The sequence below is a fragment of the Magallana gigas genome, chromosome 7 (genome assembly GCF_963853765.1).
Source record: "Magallana gigas chromosome 7, xbMagGiga1.1, whole genome shotgun sequence".
Lineage (NCBI taxonomy): Eukaryota > Metazoa > Mollusca > Bivalvia > Ostreida > Ostreidae > Magallana > Magallana gigas.
In genome coordinates, this window is record NC_088859.1 from 53193269 (window position 1) to 53214776 (window position 21508).

The following is a 21508-nucleotide window of genomic DNA, read 5'->3' on the forward strand; positions in this document are numbered from 1 at the left end:
TGGACCATTTTTTTCCCTTTAACAGGTATTATTCAACTTTTTAGACTTACTAGTAGTAGTTTGAAGATTTTGCAAGGACACGATACCTTATAGGTTCATGCAAAGGTTAAGGATATTATAATTAAAAGTTTAGAGTATTCATATTAAGTAAAATGGAATCATAATATTGATGTACATTTGTCTATCTCTGCCAGTCTATCTGTCTATCCCACTTTAATGTCTGGTCCATGAATATTTAAGAACTCAAACTTGACCTAATTGTTGTCCATGACCTGAGGGTGGTTATGACTAGATCTGAGGTCATTGACCAGGATCAAAGTCACATTATCATCATCACATTTATCCAAAAAGAGCAGTTTTGGTTGTTTTAGAAAATGTGGTGGATAAGTACATACATGCTTCCTGACTGATTTACAAAGGTTATGTGTCAAATGTTTTTAAATTAATGATAAATAATCTGCATATACAAAAGCTCAGTTTGGTTTATAAGTTTGGTCTAGTTTTATCACTTATTGGCTTAACTTGGCTTCATCTTAAGTCAAAATAACTGTCACATTTAAAGCAATGTTAAATACAATGATGTTTTTCGCAGAAAAAAATTGGAAAATATATACTTGCATAAAATAGTGTAAATTTGACCTTTTCAATTAAAGCATTGCTTAAAAAAGATGACCATGTTATTTTTAGACCCAAATTCAACCACCTTATCCATTAATCTGTTACATTAAGAGTCTGTAGTAACTTATAATTTGCAAGTAATACATAGTGCTGAAAGGCCCCAAGTAATCTGACTTTATCAGTCAATCCTCTAAATCCATGTTTGTACAAAACCAATTTTTTTATAATTATAAAAACAAAATAGACAGTATTACAAATCTATGTTTATTTAATCATTTTGGAAAATTCAAAATCACAGATTCAGTGTAAAAAGCTCAATAATTTCAACAATTAACAGTTAACATGAACACCTTGTAATGGGACTAAAATGGAGAACAAAACAGACGTTTTCACCTCTCTGATGTCTTCATGGGTAAACTGACGGTCCCCAATAAAAAACTACAATTCATCCATCTATCAACAGTCTAGTGATCCATGTAAATCAAGGAACAAAATCAACAATGTTTACAACAAACAATAAATAATCAGATATCAATACATGTAACAGTGACATGTAAAAATAAAACCCTCATCTTGTTACAAGGTTCCTCCTTGAAGTTTAAGTCAATTATCAGTTTGTTTCGTACACGTAGGATAGAGACATTGGATGATAGAAATCAAACACATAAAAAGGATAAACAAAGAAGTAAAACAAAATATATACCACACATGAAAATAAATGGAGTTGCCTTGTAACCAGGTTGGCAGAATATAAAAACTAACGGAGATACCATACTAAACACTGAGTCAACAAAAAATCTACAAAAAATCTGAAACATTTTCATTTGGCGAATGTTACAGACTGATCCACTGTGTAAGAGTCTTGGTTGCCCTATATGCTCTGTGTTTTGGTATCACATATACAGTCTCAGTTCATCATGAAAACATACAAAGCTGCCTACTTCTCATTACTGCCGAACCTCGATCTTCCACTCCCCACCATCTTCTAGTGGGCATGTCCATCATCTAGTGGGCATGTCCATCCAATGCCTTCAGGTATTTAGGCTCAAAGAAGTTAGGGATGATTTTGTGCCTGTGAAAATTTTAGACAACACTTTAAGTGTCATTTATATAAATAGGTAGATTTTTTCTGATATACTTTAATGAATATAGTCATTTCTTTCTGAGCTATATTTAACTGACCTGATTGGTCAGAAATTTTTTCCAAACCATTAACTGACCTGATTTGAATAGGATTTTTCTGAGATATTCACTGACCTGATTGGTTTGAAATTTTGGTGAGATATTCACTGACCTGATTGGTTTGAGATTTTGGTGAGATATTCACTGACCTGATTGGTTTGAAATTTTGGTGAGCTATTCAGTGACCTGATTGGCTTGAGATTTTGGTGAGATATTCACTGACCTGATTGGCTTGAGATTTTGATGAGCTATTCACTGACCTGATTGGTTTGAGATTTTGGTGAGCTATTCAGTGATCTGATTGGCTTGAGATTTTGGTGAGATATTTACTGACCTGATTGGTTTGAGATTTTGGTAAGATATTCACCGTCCTGATTGGCTTGAGATTTTGATGAACTATTCACTGACATGATTGGCTTGAGATTTTGGTGAGATATTCACTGACCTGATTGGTTTGAGATTTTGGTGTGATATTCACTGACCTGGTTGGTTTGAGATTTTGGTGAGATATTCACTGACCTTATTGGCTTGAGATTTTGGTGAGATATTCACTGACCTGATTGGCTTGAGATTTTGATGAGCTATTCACTGACATAATTGGCTTGAGATTTTGGTGAGATATTCACTGACCTGATTGGTTTGAGATTTTGGTGAGCTATTCAGTGACCTGATTGGTTTGAGATTTTGGTGAGATATTCACTGACCTGATTGGTTTAAGATTTTGGTGAGCTATTGACTGACCTGATTGGCTTGAGATTTTGGTGAGCTATTGACTGACCTGATTGGTTTGAAATTTTTGTAAGATATTTACTGACCTGATTGGTTTGAGATTTTGGTGAGATATTCACTGACCTGATTGGTTTGAGATTTTGGTGAGATATTCACTGACCTGATTGGTTTAGGATTTTGATGAGATATTCACTGATCTGATTAGTTTGAGATTTTGGTGAGATATTCACTGACCTGATTGGCATCAGAAGCATTATGAGGACAGGGAAGACCATCTTCATGTAAGGAATGGGAGAGAATCCAAACACACAGAGCACCACCAGCTGTATCAGCTGTAGGGTGGTGAACAGGTGGATCTTCCTCTGGGGCACCCGCCGTATGTAGTGGTTGGGGGGATAGGCTGACTGAAAAATACATGTAATACTATTAAATTTATAATTACTGAGTCACCCACTGTATGTAGTGATTGGGAGGATAGGCTGACTGAAAAATACATGTAATACTAAATATATAATTACTGAATCACCCGCCGTATGAAGTGCATTGGGGGTTAGGCTGACTGAAAAATACATGTAATACTAAATATATAATTACTGAATCACCCACCTTATGTAGTGATTGGGGGGATAGGATAACTGGAAAATACATGATATACTAAATATATAATTACTGAATCACCCGCCGTATGTAGTAATTGGGGGATAGGCTGACTAAAAAATACATGTAATACTAAATATATAATTACTGAATCACCCGCCTTATGTAGTGATTGGGGGGATAGGATAACTGAAAAATACATTAAATACTAAATAAACAAGAGGCCCATGGGCCACATCGCTCACCTGAGCAACAATAGACATAAACGGAGTCATATACAAAATATCTGATTTTACACTAATATCCCATATTGAGCATTGCAGTTCTCGAGAAGATGATCACACTTAAACAACTGTTCATATATGGGTTATAAACCTACATCAAACTTTATACCCCTTATGAGGCTTAAGTTGTCAAGAATTGTCAAGAGGCTAAAGTCTAAACAATTTTAAAGAATCAACAATATGTCAAAAAGCTTACACAAAGTAAAACCATATGCCATGTAATAACATTGGAGTTTCTAACTGAGTGAATAATTTAAATTTGTTCAATTGCAATTAATGCCCAAGTATAAGTCAATTAATAACATCGACATCAGCTGGCATAAACTGACATGGAAAATTCAAAGACACAGAGCAATTCATTGACAACAATAATTATTTATCATAAGATGTTTTTGTATTGTTTCTTTGGTATTTTCTATAAATATGTTTTAAAATCATGACATGGCATTTTTTATATCGCATTCTACATTAACCCTTGGTCACTGGCCTAATGGCTCTTTGACTGATATATACAGCGATACTGGACTAATATAGGATGTGAACAAAAATGCCATGTAATAATCTATATACATGTATAATGATAATAGTTATAACCATTCAACTGACTTACCTGTTCCGTAAAGAAAAGAAGAATGCGGTCAAACAGTTGGTTGCCGTAGAGTGCTGTGATGGCGACGTAGATAAAGAGGCCGTCCAGCACGGGGCGAGGTATGTAGGCCAGGGGATAGGGCAGCATCAACATGGACAGACCAATCATCACATGCGAGATGATTCCTGTCACCCGCGTCTCACGCACATGGACAACTCTGTCAGAGAAACACAACCGACTTGTTTAATAACTGTAGTCCTGTTTAGGCTTATAGTAATTCTGACAGTGCTTAAAAGATCTTAAATATTCATATCAATAGAGAGGTAGTAAACCCATTATGTTTGGCATGTAAGATATTTGGTGGAAATTAACAAGTCGCTTGGATTTTTTACTAGTATTTTTCTGGATGCACCTGTTCTCAACATTCTCTACATTTACAGTGATTTAAGAGATTCATGCCAAGATCAGGAAAAAATAAGTCAACATCTTAAAATCGCCAAAACATAAATACTCTGAGGCATTCAATTTTGTCATTTAATATTTATGTGAGATTTCACAGTGATTGCAAGATTGATACTAAGCAATTCATTCTGGAGCAGATGCTAACTTAAAATGAAAAAACTCGATCCGCTTGTTGGGTGGTTGATGACCTACATTTGGTGTACATGTCCTTGATCCACCCGGTCCTCAAGGTCAGCGAGAGCTCTGACATGAAGTGGGGAGTGGGGGAGGGCTGCATGCACCCATGGCATAGTGAAGATTGACAGGAAGGCATTGATGACAGCCACCACGAACAAATCCCAGTGGTAGGCGGCTCCCTTCTTTAATCTGGTGAAAATCATACAAATGTTTACTTAAACATTGGTATTTAAACCTTGGCTATATAAATCACCACAAACAGGTCCCAGTGGTACTACTAGGCAGCACCTTTCTTCAGTCTGATTGAAATCTTACAAATGTTTACTTTCTTAAAAAGTTGAATCTAATATAGAATTGTGTAAAACAATAGATAGCGCTAAACTGAGTAACAAGTAAATTGCTTACTTATTAGAGGGGGCGTTCACCAGGGCACTGGAGATGTTCTGGTCCATGAAGAACAGAAGGGACAGACTGAAGCCCAGCCCAGCGGCGGCAAATACTGCCCCCACAGGTAGGAGGTGGAGGGGGGCCAGCTCAAACATCTGTTCACGGGCCTTGTACTTAAACGGCTTCACTACAATAATAGTTTGTAAACCCTCTCAATCATCTTATCACAGGCAGGCTTTGTACTTACAGGTACATACTACGGACTTTTATCTGAACAACAAAGATTTACACTTAGCCTAGTACTGACATATCTCTGAATCACATCAATACTTGCTAAGGACTTCTCTAAAGATACATACTATGGACTTCTCCGTAGCACACAGATACATACTGTGGACTTCTCTGTAAGCACAAACCAGAAGATACATACTTTGAACTTTTCTGAACAACAGATACTTACTATCAGTCTATGGACTTCTCTGGACCATTCTTATACATATTTTTACTTCTTCTGTAGATAAAACAGATACCTACTGTGGACTTCTCTAGACTGTACAGATACTTTTGTGGACTTCTCTAGACCACACAGAAACATACACTTCTCTAGACCATTCAGATACATAATAATATATACTAGTATATAAGGATTTCCCTGAACCACACAGCATTTACTGTGGACTTCTCTAGACCACATAGATACATACTGTTTACTTCTCTGAACCACACAGATACATACTATGGACTCTTTTGAACCACACAGGTACATACTATGGACTCTTTTGAACCACACAGATACATACTATGGACTCTTTTGAACCACACAGGTACATACTATGGACTCTTTTGAACCACACAGATACATACTATGGACTCTTTTGAACCACACAGATACATACTATGGACTCTTTTGAACCACACAGGTACATACTATGGACTCTTTTGAACCACACAGACACATACTATGGACTCTTTTGAACCACATATACTATGGACTTCTTTAAACTCAGATACAAAGTTTGTACTTCCCTGGACCCACAGTATTTATTAGTACTATGGACTTCTATAATCTATATAGATACATACTGTAGACTTTTCAGAAGACACAGATACTTCTGTGAACTTCCAAAACTACACAGATACTTACACTTCTGTACACCACACAGATACATGATGCAGACTTCTCTAAACCACACAGATACACACTATGGACTTCTCAATCTTGACAATACAGATACTTTTGTGGATTTTTCTGAACCATGTGCACAAAAATACTTTCTGTAGATTTTTCAGAAGACACAGATACCTACTATAGACTTCTCTTATCTACACAGATACATACTGTGGACTTCTCTGATCCATACAGATACTTACTGTGGACTTCTCTGATCCACACAGATACATACTGTATACTTTTCTGATCCACACAGATACATACTGTAGACTTCTCTGATCCACACAGATACTTAGACTTCTCTGATCCACACAGATACTTACTGTGGACTTCTCTGATCCACACAGATACATACTGTGGACTTCGCTGATCCACACAGATACATACTGTAGACTTCTCTGATCCATACAGATACTTACTGTGGACTTCTCTGATCCACACAGATACTTAGACTTCTCTGATCCACACAGATACTTACTGTGGACTTCTCTGATCCACACAGATACTTACTGTAGACTTCTCTGATCCACACAGATACATACTGTGGAGTTCTCTGATCCACAAAGATACTTACTGTGGACTTCTCTGATCCACACAGATACTTACTGTGGACTTCTCTGATCCACACAGATACTTACTGTGGACTTCTCTGAACACATAGGAACCAAAGAAGCTCATGACAAGGACTGCTACAGGTAATGCATAGTCAGCTAACATCTCTCGCTTTCCAGCATTCAGAAAGGGACTGAAGTGACAAACAGTAGATTTCCCTTAACTCTTTGATAGTTTTGAATACTTCAGGGATTGAATAATTTTCCTTAACAAGAACAATTTTTTTTAGAGGTTTTTCCTTTTAAATATTTTCCTTTCATTTTCCAGTGGATTTAAGAATGCAGCTAAAAAATGTCTTATCAATTAATTCTACATGAACAAGACCTCAGTCACTTTCTATGAAGGACAATTGGGATTGTATTAATGAGATGACTCTTACCGTCTGTGAAATCTTATTTTGCAATTTAGTCACATTTCAATATAAAAAAAAACAACCTTGAAATAAAACCCCCAAATTATTCTAAGTATTGCAGTAATATGAGCATAAGTAACTTGAGATGACTATATATGATTATTATGTCTGTTGTTAGTGAACATACGTTTTAGTAAAGTTAAAAAGCGTGATTCCCAGCCACACAGTGCCCAGCATCAACAGAAGAAACAAGATACTGTTCTCCCTCAGGCACTCCTCAATGCCCCCACCACCAGATGGAGCCGCCAACATGCTACTGTTAGTGACATTCACCATGGAAACGGTTGTCACAGTGCTAGCCGTCGTCATGGCACTGACGGTTGTTAGGGAAGAGTTTGTAGGGAAGGAAGCATTTTGATTGGTTGAATTACTGTGAGTAACACCATGACAGACATCTGTGTTATAATTTTTGTTAAAATCTACAAAGCATAAAACTATTTGTTATTGATTTAAAGTAGGGATGGCAATCTATTCAGTATTGCAGATTTGCTAATTGGTTAATTGCAATTTGCTTTGACCAATTAACTGGTTACTTTTATTAAAATATACAAATTTGCATATCATTATTTTTTTCCCATCAATTTACTATCAATTATGCCACTGAATGCACAACAGGAATATTATGTTGTAATAAATGTGATAATATAATATGAAAATTCTTTTTATCAATTTGAATATTCACGAAACAATCTAAAAAACCCAAAAAATCTGAGTAAACAATCTATTAATTCAAAAGAAAACAAGCAAATAGAGGGTAAATAATTTCCCTGTCAAGTAAAAGGTGATCAGCAAAGCTAGGTCCATTTAAGCTTGCCGATGGAAAATTCTAGATCCTCAATTGTTTGTAATCATATATACATGTATGTGTCCAATGTACACAAAAGCATTTGCTGCTTCACAAATTAATGGTAAAAAAGAAACAATGATAAAAATGATTGTAACGGTACTCAACAGCGATTTTAGTATTATTCATTAATGTATTTCATATGCATGTATTACTGATATTTACCATTGCCTTCACCGAGTCACCAGTTAACCAGTTAATTAGAAATTGCCATCCTCAGTTTAGTCAGATATAACCCCTGATACATGCATTAATTTCTATGCAATCAAGTTGTTAGTAGTTTTTTTTTAAATTGTTCTATATATGCCTTATGAGGTGTAACATTTAAAGATTGAATTTTCCATGACATATAACAAATGGCATTTTTCTTTGAGCATGAATATGTAAGGGTAATAATTTAATTCACTTAGATACAAGACAAGAAATTCTTTTTTGTTTTTACCTTTGTGATTCTCAATAACCAACATAATGCACAGGTATAACTATTTACCTTTAATAGTGTCTTTGATGGCATCTGCAGAAAAAGCGAAAGTGATGAACAATGAGAAGACTTCCTCTGTGGACCTGGAAATTAACGAGAAAAGGAGAATGTGTTATTATTTTAATGTTATCTTTAAGTTATTTAAAAAGTGACTAGAACTAGGGAATGCATATTAATGTTTGCTGTGACTTCTTTAAAGAATCATGATTTCATCATTATTTTATGCAATTCTGCCATTTTATATCAACTTTGGGAAATAAGAAATAGAGAACACACTGAGCTTTAATTTTAATTTAAAAAAGGTCACAATTTTAACCTTCAGAAAAATAAAAGATTTTAAAATCCGAGAGGGATGCATGTCAAGGTTTAATATGCAGATATTACTCTGTGCATTTAATTAGGAATCTACAGCACTGGGGTTATTTCAGTCACCATTGTTTCAACCTGCATCTATCAAAGGCTTGATCGAATTGGAATAATTAAGTCCCAGGAGGCTAAATGTTTCTGTATTAATTGAAATGCTGCATTAATTTGTCTATGTGAAAGTACTGATTGACAAAAAGGACTGATCATAACTGAATCTCTACCTTGAGGAATACTACTTGTATTGGTAGCAATAAATCTTAATTTACCTCTCAGTGAGGGAAAATTTACTTGTAACAATCCTATTTCAATCCTTACCTGGAGGAATATTTCATGAGTTTACTTGTGTTGAAAAAAACAAAGATCAGCAGAAAGAAGGCATTCCACAACCCAGTGCAGGCAAACATAGCATTGAAGTTCAAGTCAAAGTCCTCACAGATGCTGTAGATAACTGAAAATGTAATCAAATTGTAAATAACTGAAGATGTGAACAATGTAACTAGAACAAGATAACTAGAAATGTAATCAATATTAAGATAACTGAAAATGTAATTAATTTGTAGAAAACTTAAAAAATAGAATGTAATTCATTTGTGCATGCGCAATCAATATGTACATAACTAAAATGTAATCAATTTGTAGATAAATTGTGCATTAATTATTGGAAATGTAATTTGTGCCTAACAGGAACTGCAATTAGTTTTTAGATAACTGGAAATGTAATCAATATCTAGATCACTGGAGATGTGATCAAAATGAAGATAAATAGAAATGTATTCAATATAACTGGAGATGTAATTTATTGTAGATAACTTGAAATGTAATTTATCTGTGTAATCAATATGTAGGTAGCTAAAAATGTAATCAATACCAATTGGCTTCTGTTTAAATACACAAGAAATTAAATATATTTTATATCTCATCATACATGTATCTCATTACACGATTAGTTTTTAGTCATCATAATTGACCTACTTTTGGTGTAGAGAGCCAGTGGTGCAGTAGTCAATAACACAATCAGAGGCTGACCCCCAAAAATAGCAAACAGCAGCCCTCCCACACACTGCGAAAACAACACCTTCTGCACATCTGAAAAAAAATTCAGTCATCCAGCTGAAACAACTCAATGACTCTGTAGTGTATACATTTACTTAAAGCATCATTTTAAATATCGATGTCCTCATTATACATTTGTAATGGATTTAACAAAACAAATAGAGTCAGAGATTGGTGTAATAAGGATGGGTATTACCTATGACACCCGCAGTGTTGTTGTCATTCAGCATCCCAAAGGCAATGTTTGGCAGAACGCAGGCAAAGTACAGAAAGAATGTCGTGGAGGTCACCTTGTGTATTGTTTTGTTGCCCACAAACCCTGCAAGACAGTGACGTGATCAGAACAAACCTTGCAACACAATGACGTGATATTGTAGATTCCTTATTTTACGAGAGTACTTAATTATGCGATTCAGCCGTTTTCCATCAAACTGCGAGAACATAAAATCGTGCACGCCAAATTTTTATCAAAGTTTCATGTAATTTAGGTATGTCTGATTTTAAAATACACAAGATATTCCACTCGTGATTTTACGCTGATATTATTTCCTCACGTATTATTAGAAATCTACAGTATGAGGGCTCTAGACTGTTTATTGATAAATCACAGGGAGTATAAAGCCCCTTTTACAATTGGCGCACGAGCACTTTACAACACTTTGAGATCAAAATTTTTTGGCTTTGCAAGAGCTATCATATACGTTGCACGAGCTCTCATCTTCGTTGCACCTTGTACTTATATCGGTACATCACAGAGAGCATAAGGAATGACCTTGTACTAATATTGGTACATCACAGAGAGGATAAGGAATGACCTTGTACTTATATTGGTACATCACAGAGAGGATAAGGAATGACCTTGTACTTATATTGATACATCACAGAGAGTATAAGGAATGACCTTGTACTTATATTGGTACATCACAGAGAGCCTAAGGAATGACCTTGTACTAATATTGGTACATCACAGAGAGTATAAGGAATGACCTTGTACTTATATTGGTACATCACAGAGAGGATAAGGAATGACCTTGTACTTATATTGGTTACATCACAGAGAGTATAAGGAATGACCTTGTACTAATATTGGTACATCACAGAGAGGATAAGGAATGACCTTGTACTTATATTGGTACATCACAGAGAGTATAAGGAATGACCTTGTACTAATATTGGTACATCACAGAGAGGATAAGGAATGACCTTGTACTAATATTGATACATCACAGAGAGTATAAGGAATGACCTTGTACTAATATTGATACATCACAGAGAGTATAAGGAATGACCTTGTACTTATATTGGTTACATCACAGAGAGTATAAGGAATGACCTTGTACTAATATTGGTACATCACAGAGAGGATAAGGAATTACCTTGTACTTATATTGGTTACATCACAGAGAGGATAAGGAATGACCTTGTACTTATATTGGTACATCACAGAGAGGATAAGGAATTACCTTGTACTTATATTGGTACATCACAGAGAGGATAAGGAATGACCTTGTACTTATATTGGTACATCACAGAGAGCCTAAGGAATGACCTTGTACTAATATTGGTACATCACAGAGAGTATAAGGAATGACCTTGTACTTATATTGGTACATCACAGAGAGCATAAGGAATGACCTTGTACTTATATTGGTACATCACAGAGAGTATAAGGAATGACCTTGTACTAATATTGGTTACATCACAGAGAGGATAAGGAATAACCTTGTACTTATATTGGTACATCACAGAGAGGATAAGGAATGACCTTGTACTTATATTAGTACATCACCGAGAGGATAAGGAATGACGTTGTACTCACCATCCCTGAAGTCAGACACATAGTGAGGTAGTCGTCGCTTGAGGTCACGGATCAAACCCTGTCCAAGAGGACATCTAGCCTTCCCACCCTACAACACAGACAAAACCACACTTAATGTACTTATACACAGCTCACAGAGCAAAGAGTACATTTCATATGGCCAAGGCCACTCTTACAATAAAAAACAACCCACAGAGCAAGCCACATTTCCTACTTTTTCAGGCCAGGGCTACTCCTACACTCATGCACAACTCAGAGAGCAAAGCGACTACATTCTACACTGACCAAGCATGGCCATTTTTACACTCAAACACAACTCAGGGAGCAAAGCGTACATATCATACAGGCCAAGGCTGTACACTCAAACAAACTCACAGAGCAAACAGACTACTTTCTATACTGGCCATGAACAGCCACTCTTACACTCAAACACAACTCACAGAGCGAGGCGTACATTCTATACTTACCACAACTGCCATTTTTACACAACACATATTGCCAACAGAGGGTACATTTCATACTGCCAAGAACCACTCTTGTACACTCATACACAACACACACAGCAAAGCAATTCTCTATACAAGTATATATGTAAACAGTTTCACATCCATTATTGCACAATAAAATATACATGTAATATGCTGTGAAGAAAAGCTGCTCTGATATTATTAATGTTTACAAACCAATGTAAAAACACAAAAATAAGTTCAGCATTTTCTTCCTGTTCACTTTATTACAGTGATAAATGGATTCACAGATTGACTGTTAAAGCCATACTTCTATAATCTGACTATACACAAATTACCTCCTGCTCCTCCTGTTCAAAGGCAGAGAGGACAAGGTGCGACTTTCGGTTCTCCGGGAGTCCCTGTTCTTCAATGAGGAGCTTGGTCCTCGTGTGGAGGAGCTGTTTAAATTCGTACTCGGACTCTGCTAACAGCAGCTGGTGACGAAAGTCAATGTCCAAGAAAAGAGTCGCAAACGTTCGGGCGGTCTCCAGAGAGGACTTGGTACTTTTCTGTATGTGCCAGAGAAAAAATAACGTACTGGTATTTTGATAGCTGATATAATTCATAAGAAATATAAATCCACTCAACTACTAACAATCAATCATATGAGGTTTAAATCACTTTTTAATATAGATATACAAAATCAGAACTGAAATATTGTCCTCCACCCCAATTAATAAACTTTTAGCACTCACCTCTCTGACAGGGGCCATTACAAGGATAACAAACTGAACTTCGTGACTGTTACTGCCCAGGTTAGCCGGGCTGTGTAACCGAGCAATCACCACATGTCGCTTTGTTACTGTTGGAATATCACACCTAAAAAAGACAGAGGAAATTGATTACTGTATGTGGTTCTATTATTTAAAGCTTCAGAGTTTATTATAATCCAGACCAATAGCATCAGAGAGTCTCCCTTACATGACACAGATCCAGTTCTGATCAAAATCAAACCCGCTGACTTCACTGGTCATCGTGCCCTGAATCGTCTTACTCAGTGTGTGGACTGAAATGGGAGCAAAGTGTGTTATATTAAAATGGTGCATATTACAATGACAGAGTTAATTGTTAACAATTGTTGGTAATTGGGGATCATTTGTCAAAACAAATTGTAAAGCCCCTTTCACAATTGGCGCATGAGCAAAAGCAAAAATATTTGTGCGTCCAAAAAAAATAAGATATGGTTCATAAACTTGCCAAAATAATCGCATATGAAAAAGTACTCGTATGGTACTTGCACGATTCAGAGCAACCGTTGCGCAAGGTAAAAACATTGAATCTTGCCTCTATATGCGACTGTTGTACAATGAAAGCGAGTGTTGTAAGATAATACGAAAGGCTCGCACGAAAGACCAGATTATCAGACGATTTAACGTGCACCAATGCAATAGGGCGAGCGGCGCTCTACCAATTATGCATTTCATTGTATGAATGCTCGTACGAGTCAGATGGGGTATATTTACTGCCTGAATCCGATGCTCTTCAATAGAAATAGTTGAATGCAAGAAAAGATACCGCCCAAGATGACAAAAGCAGCAGCCAAAATCAAGGTCAATTGTGGTCTGAAACAGATAATCTATGTCTATACAGTGTATACTGTTTAAAGAAACTGTTTGCACCGGTTTCAATTTCGCTCATTTTGTTCTTTTTTTTTCAGTTAGTGGATTGAGACTTGGCGACTTCCAATGTCTTATATTATCTCTCTTTTACCACAACATTGTTGGAGCGAATTCAGGACGAGACAAAACCGTAAGGAGAAGCGAAAATATCATGGAGGGAAAATACTCTGTATCCAATATATACTAGTGGCAAAGCATGGAAACCGCAACTGTTAAATCTTGCAATGATAGTAATACAGGTGACACTTGATGGCTCGAACTTCGATCTCTCGAAGTTCTTTATCTCTCGAAGTGAACTCACGGTCCCAATTTTTTCTCTATATAACTAAGCAAATTTACTCTTGATCTCTCGAACTCCGATCTCTCGAAGTTCTTGATCTCTCGAAGTAAAACCTGGGTCCCGTTATACATATTTCATTCTTTTTCACTCTTGATAACTCGAAGTGATTGCTGTGTACACACGCGGCCGATCAAGCGTATAATTATAGCTCCGCGTGGACCTTACCTGGACGGTTGAGTGACGTCCTGGGGGCTAGCGTGGTAGTGTTAATTGGTTGATTACGTAAGTGACACTACCCATTGCTTCCTTCAAAGGGTAGATAAGTAATTTGTAAGTGATCTATTAATTTCAATAACTTGTGAATGTTAGGGTAAATGCTCTTTATTTAAAATATTCTAACGTAATGATTAAGAAAACATAATATGCCTAAAAGTTTTTTAACGTGAAAAAATACACTTCATAACCACACAAGTAAGTTCTGTATTGTTTAAATTGAAGTAATGTAGCAGAGAATACGACTGAAATCACGTCAGACTATCCTTCCATGTTATAAATACAAATTTCCGGCTACTATAATTTTAGAACCAAATGACCTGAACAAAAATTTCCGGATTTTTTAAAACTTTCGATCTCTCGAACTCTTGATCTCTCGAAGTTTAATCATGGTCCCCAGAAGTTCGAGTTATCGAGATTCACCTGTACGTTGTAAGATTACATGAGATACTTTGAGCAACAGTCTCATGGTCGCACAACACACACAAAAACAGCTGCAATTTATCTTATGATCTTTAAAAATTGTGCATCGCTCTTGCGAGTACACAAAACGTTGTGGGACGTTAGTACTAATGTTTATGCAATAAATTGCAATGATTTGAGTCACTTTTAGTCGCGATTGAATAGTGTACATGTCCACTATTTTGTGGAGACTTGATGCGACCACAAAAATGCAACGAATGCGAGAGCTTGTGCAACGTGTGCTATAGCTCGTGCGAAGCCAAAATATTCTGATTGCAAAGTGTTGTAAAGTGCTCATGCGCCAATTGTGGAGGGAACATTTCAGGTGGCAGTTACAATCATTAGAACTGTGTATAGAGTCTGTGATCTCCTCGCATTTTGTAGGTTTCTAAATAAAAGTAGGGCTTTGTTAAGGAAGGAGTTGAGAGTTGTAGATTGTATAAAAGTTGTCCCCTGCAGTCTGTGGGGTGGTTCTGACCGGAATCCTGGGTGAAGATGGCATGGCGGGCCTCCTCCAGAGAGGTCTGGGCAGACACCTCCTTCTTCTCCAGTAGTTTCTGGACCATGGCCTCAATGATTTGGGTGAGGCCAGTCTTCTGTAGGTCCAGCATCAGCAGAGTCCGGCTCAGGAAATCCTCCACGTCCTTGAAGGCTCGGATCTCAGCGTGGAAGTCCTTCAGAGGCACCTTCTGCTCAAAAATAGACAGGCTTTATCAGAGGTGGGTACAAGTAGGGTATTTACAATGCAGACATGTATAACACAGGTGTACCAACATGAATATATTCTTAGCCTGTTAAAGCCAGCAGATTAATTTGCTTTACAGAAAAAAGTTTCTGAACAAAAACTTTTTAATCAATATATTCAAAAAGTAAAAATCTGTTGATATTTATATGTGAAAAATCATGCTTTTTTACTCAAAGTTTAGGGTTAAAAACTTTGAAAATTAAATTCCTCTGAACAACTCTTAAATGTAATTATAACTCAACATTTTGGACTTTACAGTAAATCATACTTTCATAACTTACCTCAAATCTTCCATGAAGCAAAGCAAAGTCATCCTCATCTGTGAGTGATAAAATGAAGGAGGAATAGTCACAATACTATTGAAAGTCTGACTATAAACTGTATTCATTTTAAAATTCTATTAGTTCAAATCAATCAATAACAGTCAGGCATTTTAACAAACTTATTTCTACCTGCAGAGGAATGTCTTCTTCTCCGCTCTGGGTCCAAATGAAATAAAAAAGACAAATAAATAAGAATCATCAATGATTAACGTTTCCTAAAACTTGTTTTGTTCTAATCACACAATAAAAAACTTTTGCTTAATTACATGTCATTATATTGCATCTTTTATACTTGCACTTTAAGATTTTTTTTAAAGGAAAAAAAAAGTTTCTAGCAAATCGAAACATGAAAAAGTAACTAATAAAAAAACCAATTCAGGCAATCTAAATCACCTTAAATAAGATCAAAAAAAAAAATAAAAAAAAAAACCATGTAAACAAAGTTAAGAAATGCTCAACACACAAAGTAAAAAAAGAGAGCCAAGTCCAAACCAGTCCGGGGGTGAACCTCCCCAAAGTTACCTTGTCTGTAAAGGTCATTGCTCTCTACCGTCTCTAATCGGTTCTTTAAGATACCTTTCAGCAGCCCTGTGCAAGTTATAGCAGTTAAAACTCATAATTCAAGTTCATTGGAAACTCACATTATATGAAAAATAAACATCTGAATAAAGATAACAAAATAACTAAATGATTTGAAGAAACTACACAAGTTGTTGATGAACTAAACTGAAACAAAATCAGTAAATTCTGTAACCTTTCTTGAAGAGGTATTTAATGAGGAATTGCACAAATGAAGGCATCCATTTCATTATATATTATTCATGCTGCATTCACAATTGTGTGCCGAAAGACTAGGTCTATCACAGGGTTTCTTGTACGTTGATAATTGTTAAATATCTTGTATGGAAATCATGCCTTGCACAATTTGATCATTATTGGAGAACTTAGCAGAGTAATTTTTACAATTTGATCATTGTTAGAGAATTTGCCAAACTTGTGCATTGTAAATTGTTCAATAACTTGTATGAACAGATTGTCTTGTACATTGATCATTGCTAGAGAACTTGTCTGTAACAGAATGACTTGTACATTGATCATTGGTAGAGAACATGTCTGTAACAGAATGACTTGTACATTGATCATCGCTAGAGAACTTGTCTGTAACAGAATGGTTTGTATATTAATCATTAGTAGGGAACTTGTCTGTAATAGAATGACTAGTACATTGACCATTGTTAGAGAACTTGTCTGTAACAGAATGACTTGTACATTGACCATCGGTACAGAACTTGTCTGTAACAGAATGACTTGTACATTTATCATTAGTAGAGAACTTGTCTGTGACAGAATAACTTGTACATTGATCATTGGTAGAGAACTTGTCTGTAACAGAGTGACTTGTACATTGTTCACTGGTAGAGAACTTATCTGTAACAGAATGACTTGTACATTAATCATTAGTAGAGAACTTGTCTGTAACAGAATGACTAGTACATTGACCATTGGTAGAGAACTTGTCTGTAACAGCATGACTTGTACATTAAAGAAGAACTTGTCTGTAACAGAGTAACTTGTACATTGATCAGTGGTAGAGAACTTGTCTGTAACAGAGTGATTTGTACATTGATCATTGGTAGAGAACTTATCTGTAACAGAATGACTTGTACATTTATCATTGGTAGAGAACTTGTCTGTAACAGAATGATTTGTACATGGATCATTGTAAGAGAACTTAACAGAGTGACTTTAACAACTTGTATGTAACATATTGATTTGTCATTGTTAAGATAACTTGTCTGAACTTGTGCATTGTTAGTTATTAGATACCTTGTCTGCAACAGAGTGACATGTACCGGTACATTGATTATTGTGAAAAGAACTTGTCTGTAACAGTGTGACTTGTACAATGTACATAGATCAATAATAAAGAAATGGTCTGTAACAGTGTGACTAATGTACAATGTACATAGATCAATATTAAAGAAATGGTCTGTAACAGGGTGACTTGTACAATGTACATAGATCAATATCAAAGAAATGGTCTGTAACAGGGTGACTTGTACAATGTACATAGATCAATATCAAAGAAATGGTCTGTAACAGGGTGACTTGTATAAAGATCAATTTTAGACTTGTTTACAGACAATAATTAGAGAACTTCTACATAAAAGATGATTTGTACATTGATAATTGTCAGTACCAGAGGAGTCTTGTATACAATCATTAGAGAAACGGTCTACAGTTTATCAACAGTTTATGAATGAAGTTCAAAGATTATGAATGGAGTGAGAAATGAACCCTTCATTTGTCCTAGGGGACTGTGTGGGACAAGATTGATAACAAAGCACCGAGGGCCTTACAGCCAGCATAGCATTGACTGTGACTTAATTTCAGTGTTAGCCTGTGTGACAACTTTGTCCATTAGACCCATGTAATTGTTTCACAATCAGAAGCATTTAGCAGCTATGATGAGGTCGTGTAAGTTATGACTGCTGGCTACTATGGCAAAGACCAGAGGCAGGAACCAATATATATCCTGTGTGGGAGTGCTAATCTGCATAACTACCAGGCTAGACTTCACACCGCAATTACAATCTCAGAGATCAGTCAGCTCAGGATTAAAGGCTTTCCAACCACATCACCAAAAAAGCACTTATTTCACATGCACAACCTTACAGAAAACCTCTAGGGTCAACTGAGTGACATGTCATAAAAGCTCAAAATTTCTGTTTGATCTTAATCAATATAATCTCTTGTATTTTGTTTTATATCAATATCTTTCCAATATTTATGTGCTCAAGTACAATTTAGCAATTTTTTCATAACATGGAATTTGGACTCACTTGACCTGCATTTTTCAAAACAGATCAAGCTAAAGGAAAAGGGAAAATGAGGATGGAAAAAAATTAAACTGATGCAAGTGAACCAATCTTGATAATTATGCATTGATCCAGAAGAATTGATTAAACCATGAGATAATGTGTAAAATATCTTACCCTCCAACGTATGACATTTTTTATTGTAACTAAATAACTAACTAATTATACAACTCAACTGGGGTGGGAAAGGATCCAGCTGTGTACAGAAAGAACAAACTTATAAGCTCACAAACATCCCTCCATGTCACTGAAAATGAAAAATACAGATCCAATTCCATCCCCAGACCACTTAGTCACTTATATGACTACTTTGGGTTTTGGCACAGGCTGTATAATTAGCGATTAATCAGGAAGCAAATAGAATTCCTATATATCTGCTTGCTTGGTATTAATCAATTTCAAGAACTATACACTTTTTAAATATGTCTATGGATCTCTATATTTGTATTAAAGATTTATAAGATATCTGTACTTACAAAAATGTATATGTAAGTTGTTATACTTGTAAAGAGCTTTTAGATCTTTCTACTTGTTTTGAGTCTAATGATCTCCATAATTGTAATGAATCTCTATTATCTTTCGGTAGACTTTATAATTGTTATGACAAAAGACATTCTATACACGTAATGAGTCTGTATATCTAAACTTGTTATTATTTCAAGTATATTTATTGCTATACTAGCTACAAATGAGTTTTTAGATTACTATACACCGTAAGAGTATATGAGATCTCTTTACTAGTTATGAGTTTGCAGTTCAGAGACTGTTATGAATCTTTACATCTCTATACTTGTTAAATTTTACACCGAAGCTTAATTTATATATTTATATTAAATGTAAAACGTGATTCTTGCAAAAAGTAATTCATTCTGTTCTTTAAATCACTATGTAGTTTGCACTTTTAAAAAATCTTCAAGTAAGCAGTTGTAATTATTTAATCATCTCTGCACTGAATGTAATTAATCATCTCTGTAATTGTAATTATTTATCCCTTCATTGTAACAAGTCTATCTTTAGTACTTGTAATGGGTCAATATTTCTGACAGAAATTGAGTTATGTCTGTTACTTGTAATGAGTTTGATTCTGTTACTTGTAAGAAGTCTGTTTCCATTTCTTGTAATTATGGCCTGTCTTTGGTACATGTAATAAGTCTGTTTAAATTCCTTGTAATGAGTTTTTCTATTACTTGAAATGAGTCGGTTTTTGTTACTTGTAATGAGTCTGTTTTGGTTTCTTGTAATTATAGTCTGTCTTTGTAACATGTAATAAGTATGTTTCAGTTACTTGTAATAAGTTTGTATTTAATAGTTGTAATGAGTTTGTTTCTGTTACTTATTGTGAGTCTGTCTGTATAACTTGTAATGATTCTAATTCAGGTACTTGTAAGTAATCTGTTTCAGTTACTTGTAATGAGTATGCTTCAGTTACTTGTAATGAATATGCTTCAGTTACTTGTAATTATTTTGCTTCAGAAACTTGTAATGAGTCTGTCTTTATTACTTGGAATGAGTCTGCCTCTATTACTTGTAATGAGTCTGATTCTGTTAAATGTAATAAGTCTATTTCTGTTTCTTGTAATTACAGTCTGTCTTTGTTACTGCAAATGAGTCTGTTTCAGTAACTTGTAATAAGTCTGCTTTAAATTCTTGTAATGAGTCTGCCTCTATTACTTGTAATGAGTTGGTTTCCTTGTTTCAGTTACTTGTTACAAGTCTACTTCAGTTAGTTTTAATGATTCTGCCTCTATTACTTGCAAAGAGACTGTCACTAATTTTTGTAAGAGTCTGCTTTAGTAACTTGTAATACATCTGTTTCTGCTACATGTAATGAGTCTGCAGGGCATAATATCCCCTGCTTGTGGGTCCTGTAAAAGGACCCATTTTCAATTGTAAATTGACTGTTTTTCCTAAAATCTAATGAAAAATTCCTAATTAAGATAACTGTCTCATATTGTGTTATAAAAGATAAAATGGTGATTTTGTAACTGTGCTGAGTGAGACATCCCTATATTATATGTCAATTAAATTGTCTGAGTGCAATTGTTCTGTTAAGTATGGTTTATTATGATGAAAGTGTTAATTTAATGATTATTCATGTATGTGCTATATGCCAATGAAAACCAAGAGAACTGTATTGAATTTTTGTTTTTTACTTACTAATTGCATTGAGCTAAATCATTTTTTAAACTATTTTCCCCAAAAGAGCAATTTTTAATGAAAAATTTGAGTCTGTTTCTGTTGTACCTATTATGAGTCTGTTTCTATTACTTGATATGCTTATGTTTCTATACTTGTAATGAATCTCGTTAGTCTATTAATTTATGTTCTTTATATAATGAGTTTATTTACCATAAATAAATGAGTCTTATTTAAAATATGTGTCTATTTTGTACTTTAAGTGGGTCGATCTGTCTATATAGCTGTAAACAGTGTGTATGTCCCTGGCCTTTTATCACAAGAACTCTGCATTGAGGCTGGCCGACCTTGACAAGTGTTAATTGATGCTCCAAAGTGTACAGGTCATCAATTAAATCAGTCTCTCAGACTGAATCCTCAGCCAAGCCCAGTAAGAAGCTTAAGTATACAGTCACACACCCTGCACAATTCAGCAATCAATAGTTAAGGCAGTTTGGCT

At 35.3% G+C, this 21508-nt stretch overlaps 1 protein-coding gene across 5 annotated transcripts in view; it reads right to left on the reverse strand.

Moving 5' to 3' along the window:
• Nucleotides 1–866: 866 nt before the first annotated feature.
• LOC105341235 (solute carrier family 4 member 11) overlaps nt 867–21508 on the reverse strand; it is a 33456-nt gene continuing 12814 nt past the window's right edge. For 4 of the 5 annotated variants that reach the window (XM_066066627.1, XM_066066626.1, XM_066066630.1 and 1 more), the window contains 19 exons: nt 16517–16582; nt 16124–16150; nt 15953–15990; nt 15405–15615; nt 13214–13298; nt 12988–13111; nt 12589–12801; nt 11784–11871; nt 10161–10283; nt 9884–9997; nt 9227–9359; nt 8555–8628; nt 7348–7639; nt 6835–6941; nt 5044–5212; nt 4654–4827; nt 4021–4216; nt 2764–2933; nt 867–1690 (listed from right to left, as the gene is read on the reverse strand). In XM_066066627.1, the coding sequence (XP_065922699.1) occupies nt 1624–1690; nt 2764–2933; nt 4021–4216; nt 4654–4827; nt 5044–5212; nt 6835–6941; nt 7348–7639; nt 8555–8628; nt 9227–9359; nt 9884–9997; nt 10161–10283; nt 11784–11871; nt 12589–12801; nt 12988–13111; nt 13214–13298; nt 15405–15615; nt 15953–15990; nt 16124–16150; nt 16517–16582 (2471 nt within the window). In that variant the 3' untranslated portion in view covers nt 867–1623. The remainder of the gene's footprint in view (nt 1691–2763; nt 2934–4020; nt 4217–4653; nt 4828–5043; nt 5213–6834; nt 6942–7347; nt 7640–8554; nt 8629–9226; nt 9360–9883; nt 9998–10160; nt 10284–11783; nt 11872–12588; nt 12802–12987; nt 13112–13213; nt 13299–15404; nt 15616–15952; nt 15991–16123; nt 16151–16516; nt 16583–21508) is intronic. The other variant, XM_066066629.1, reaches the window with a different exon arrangement.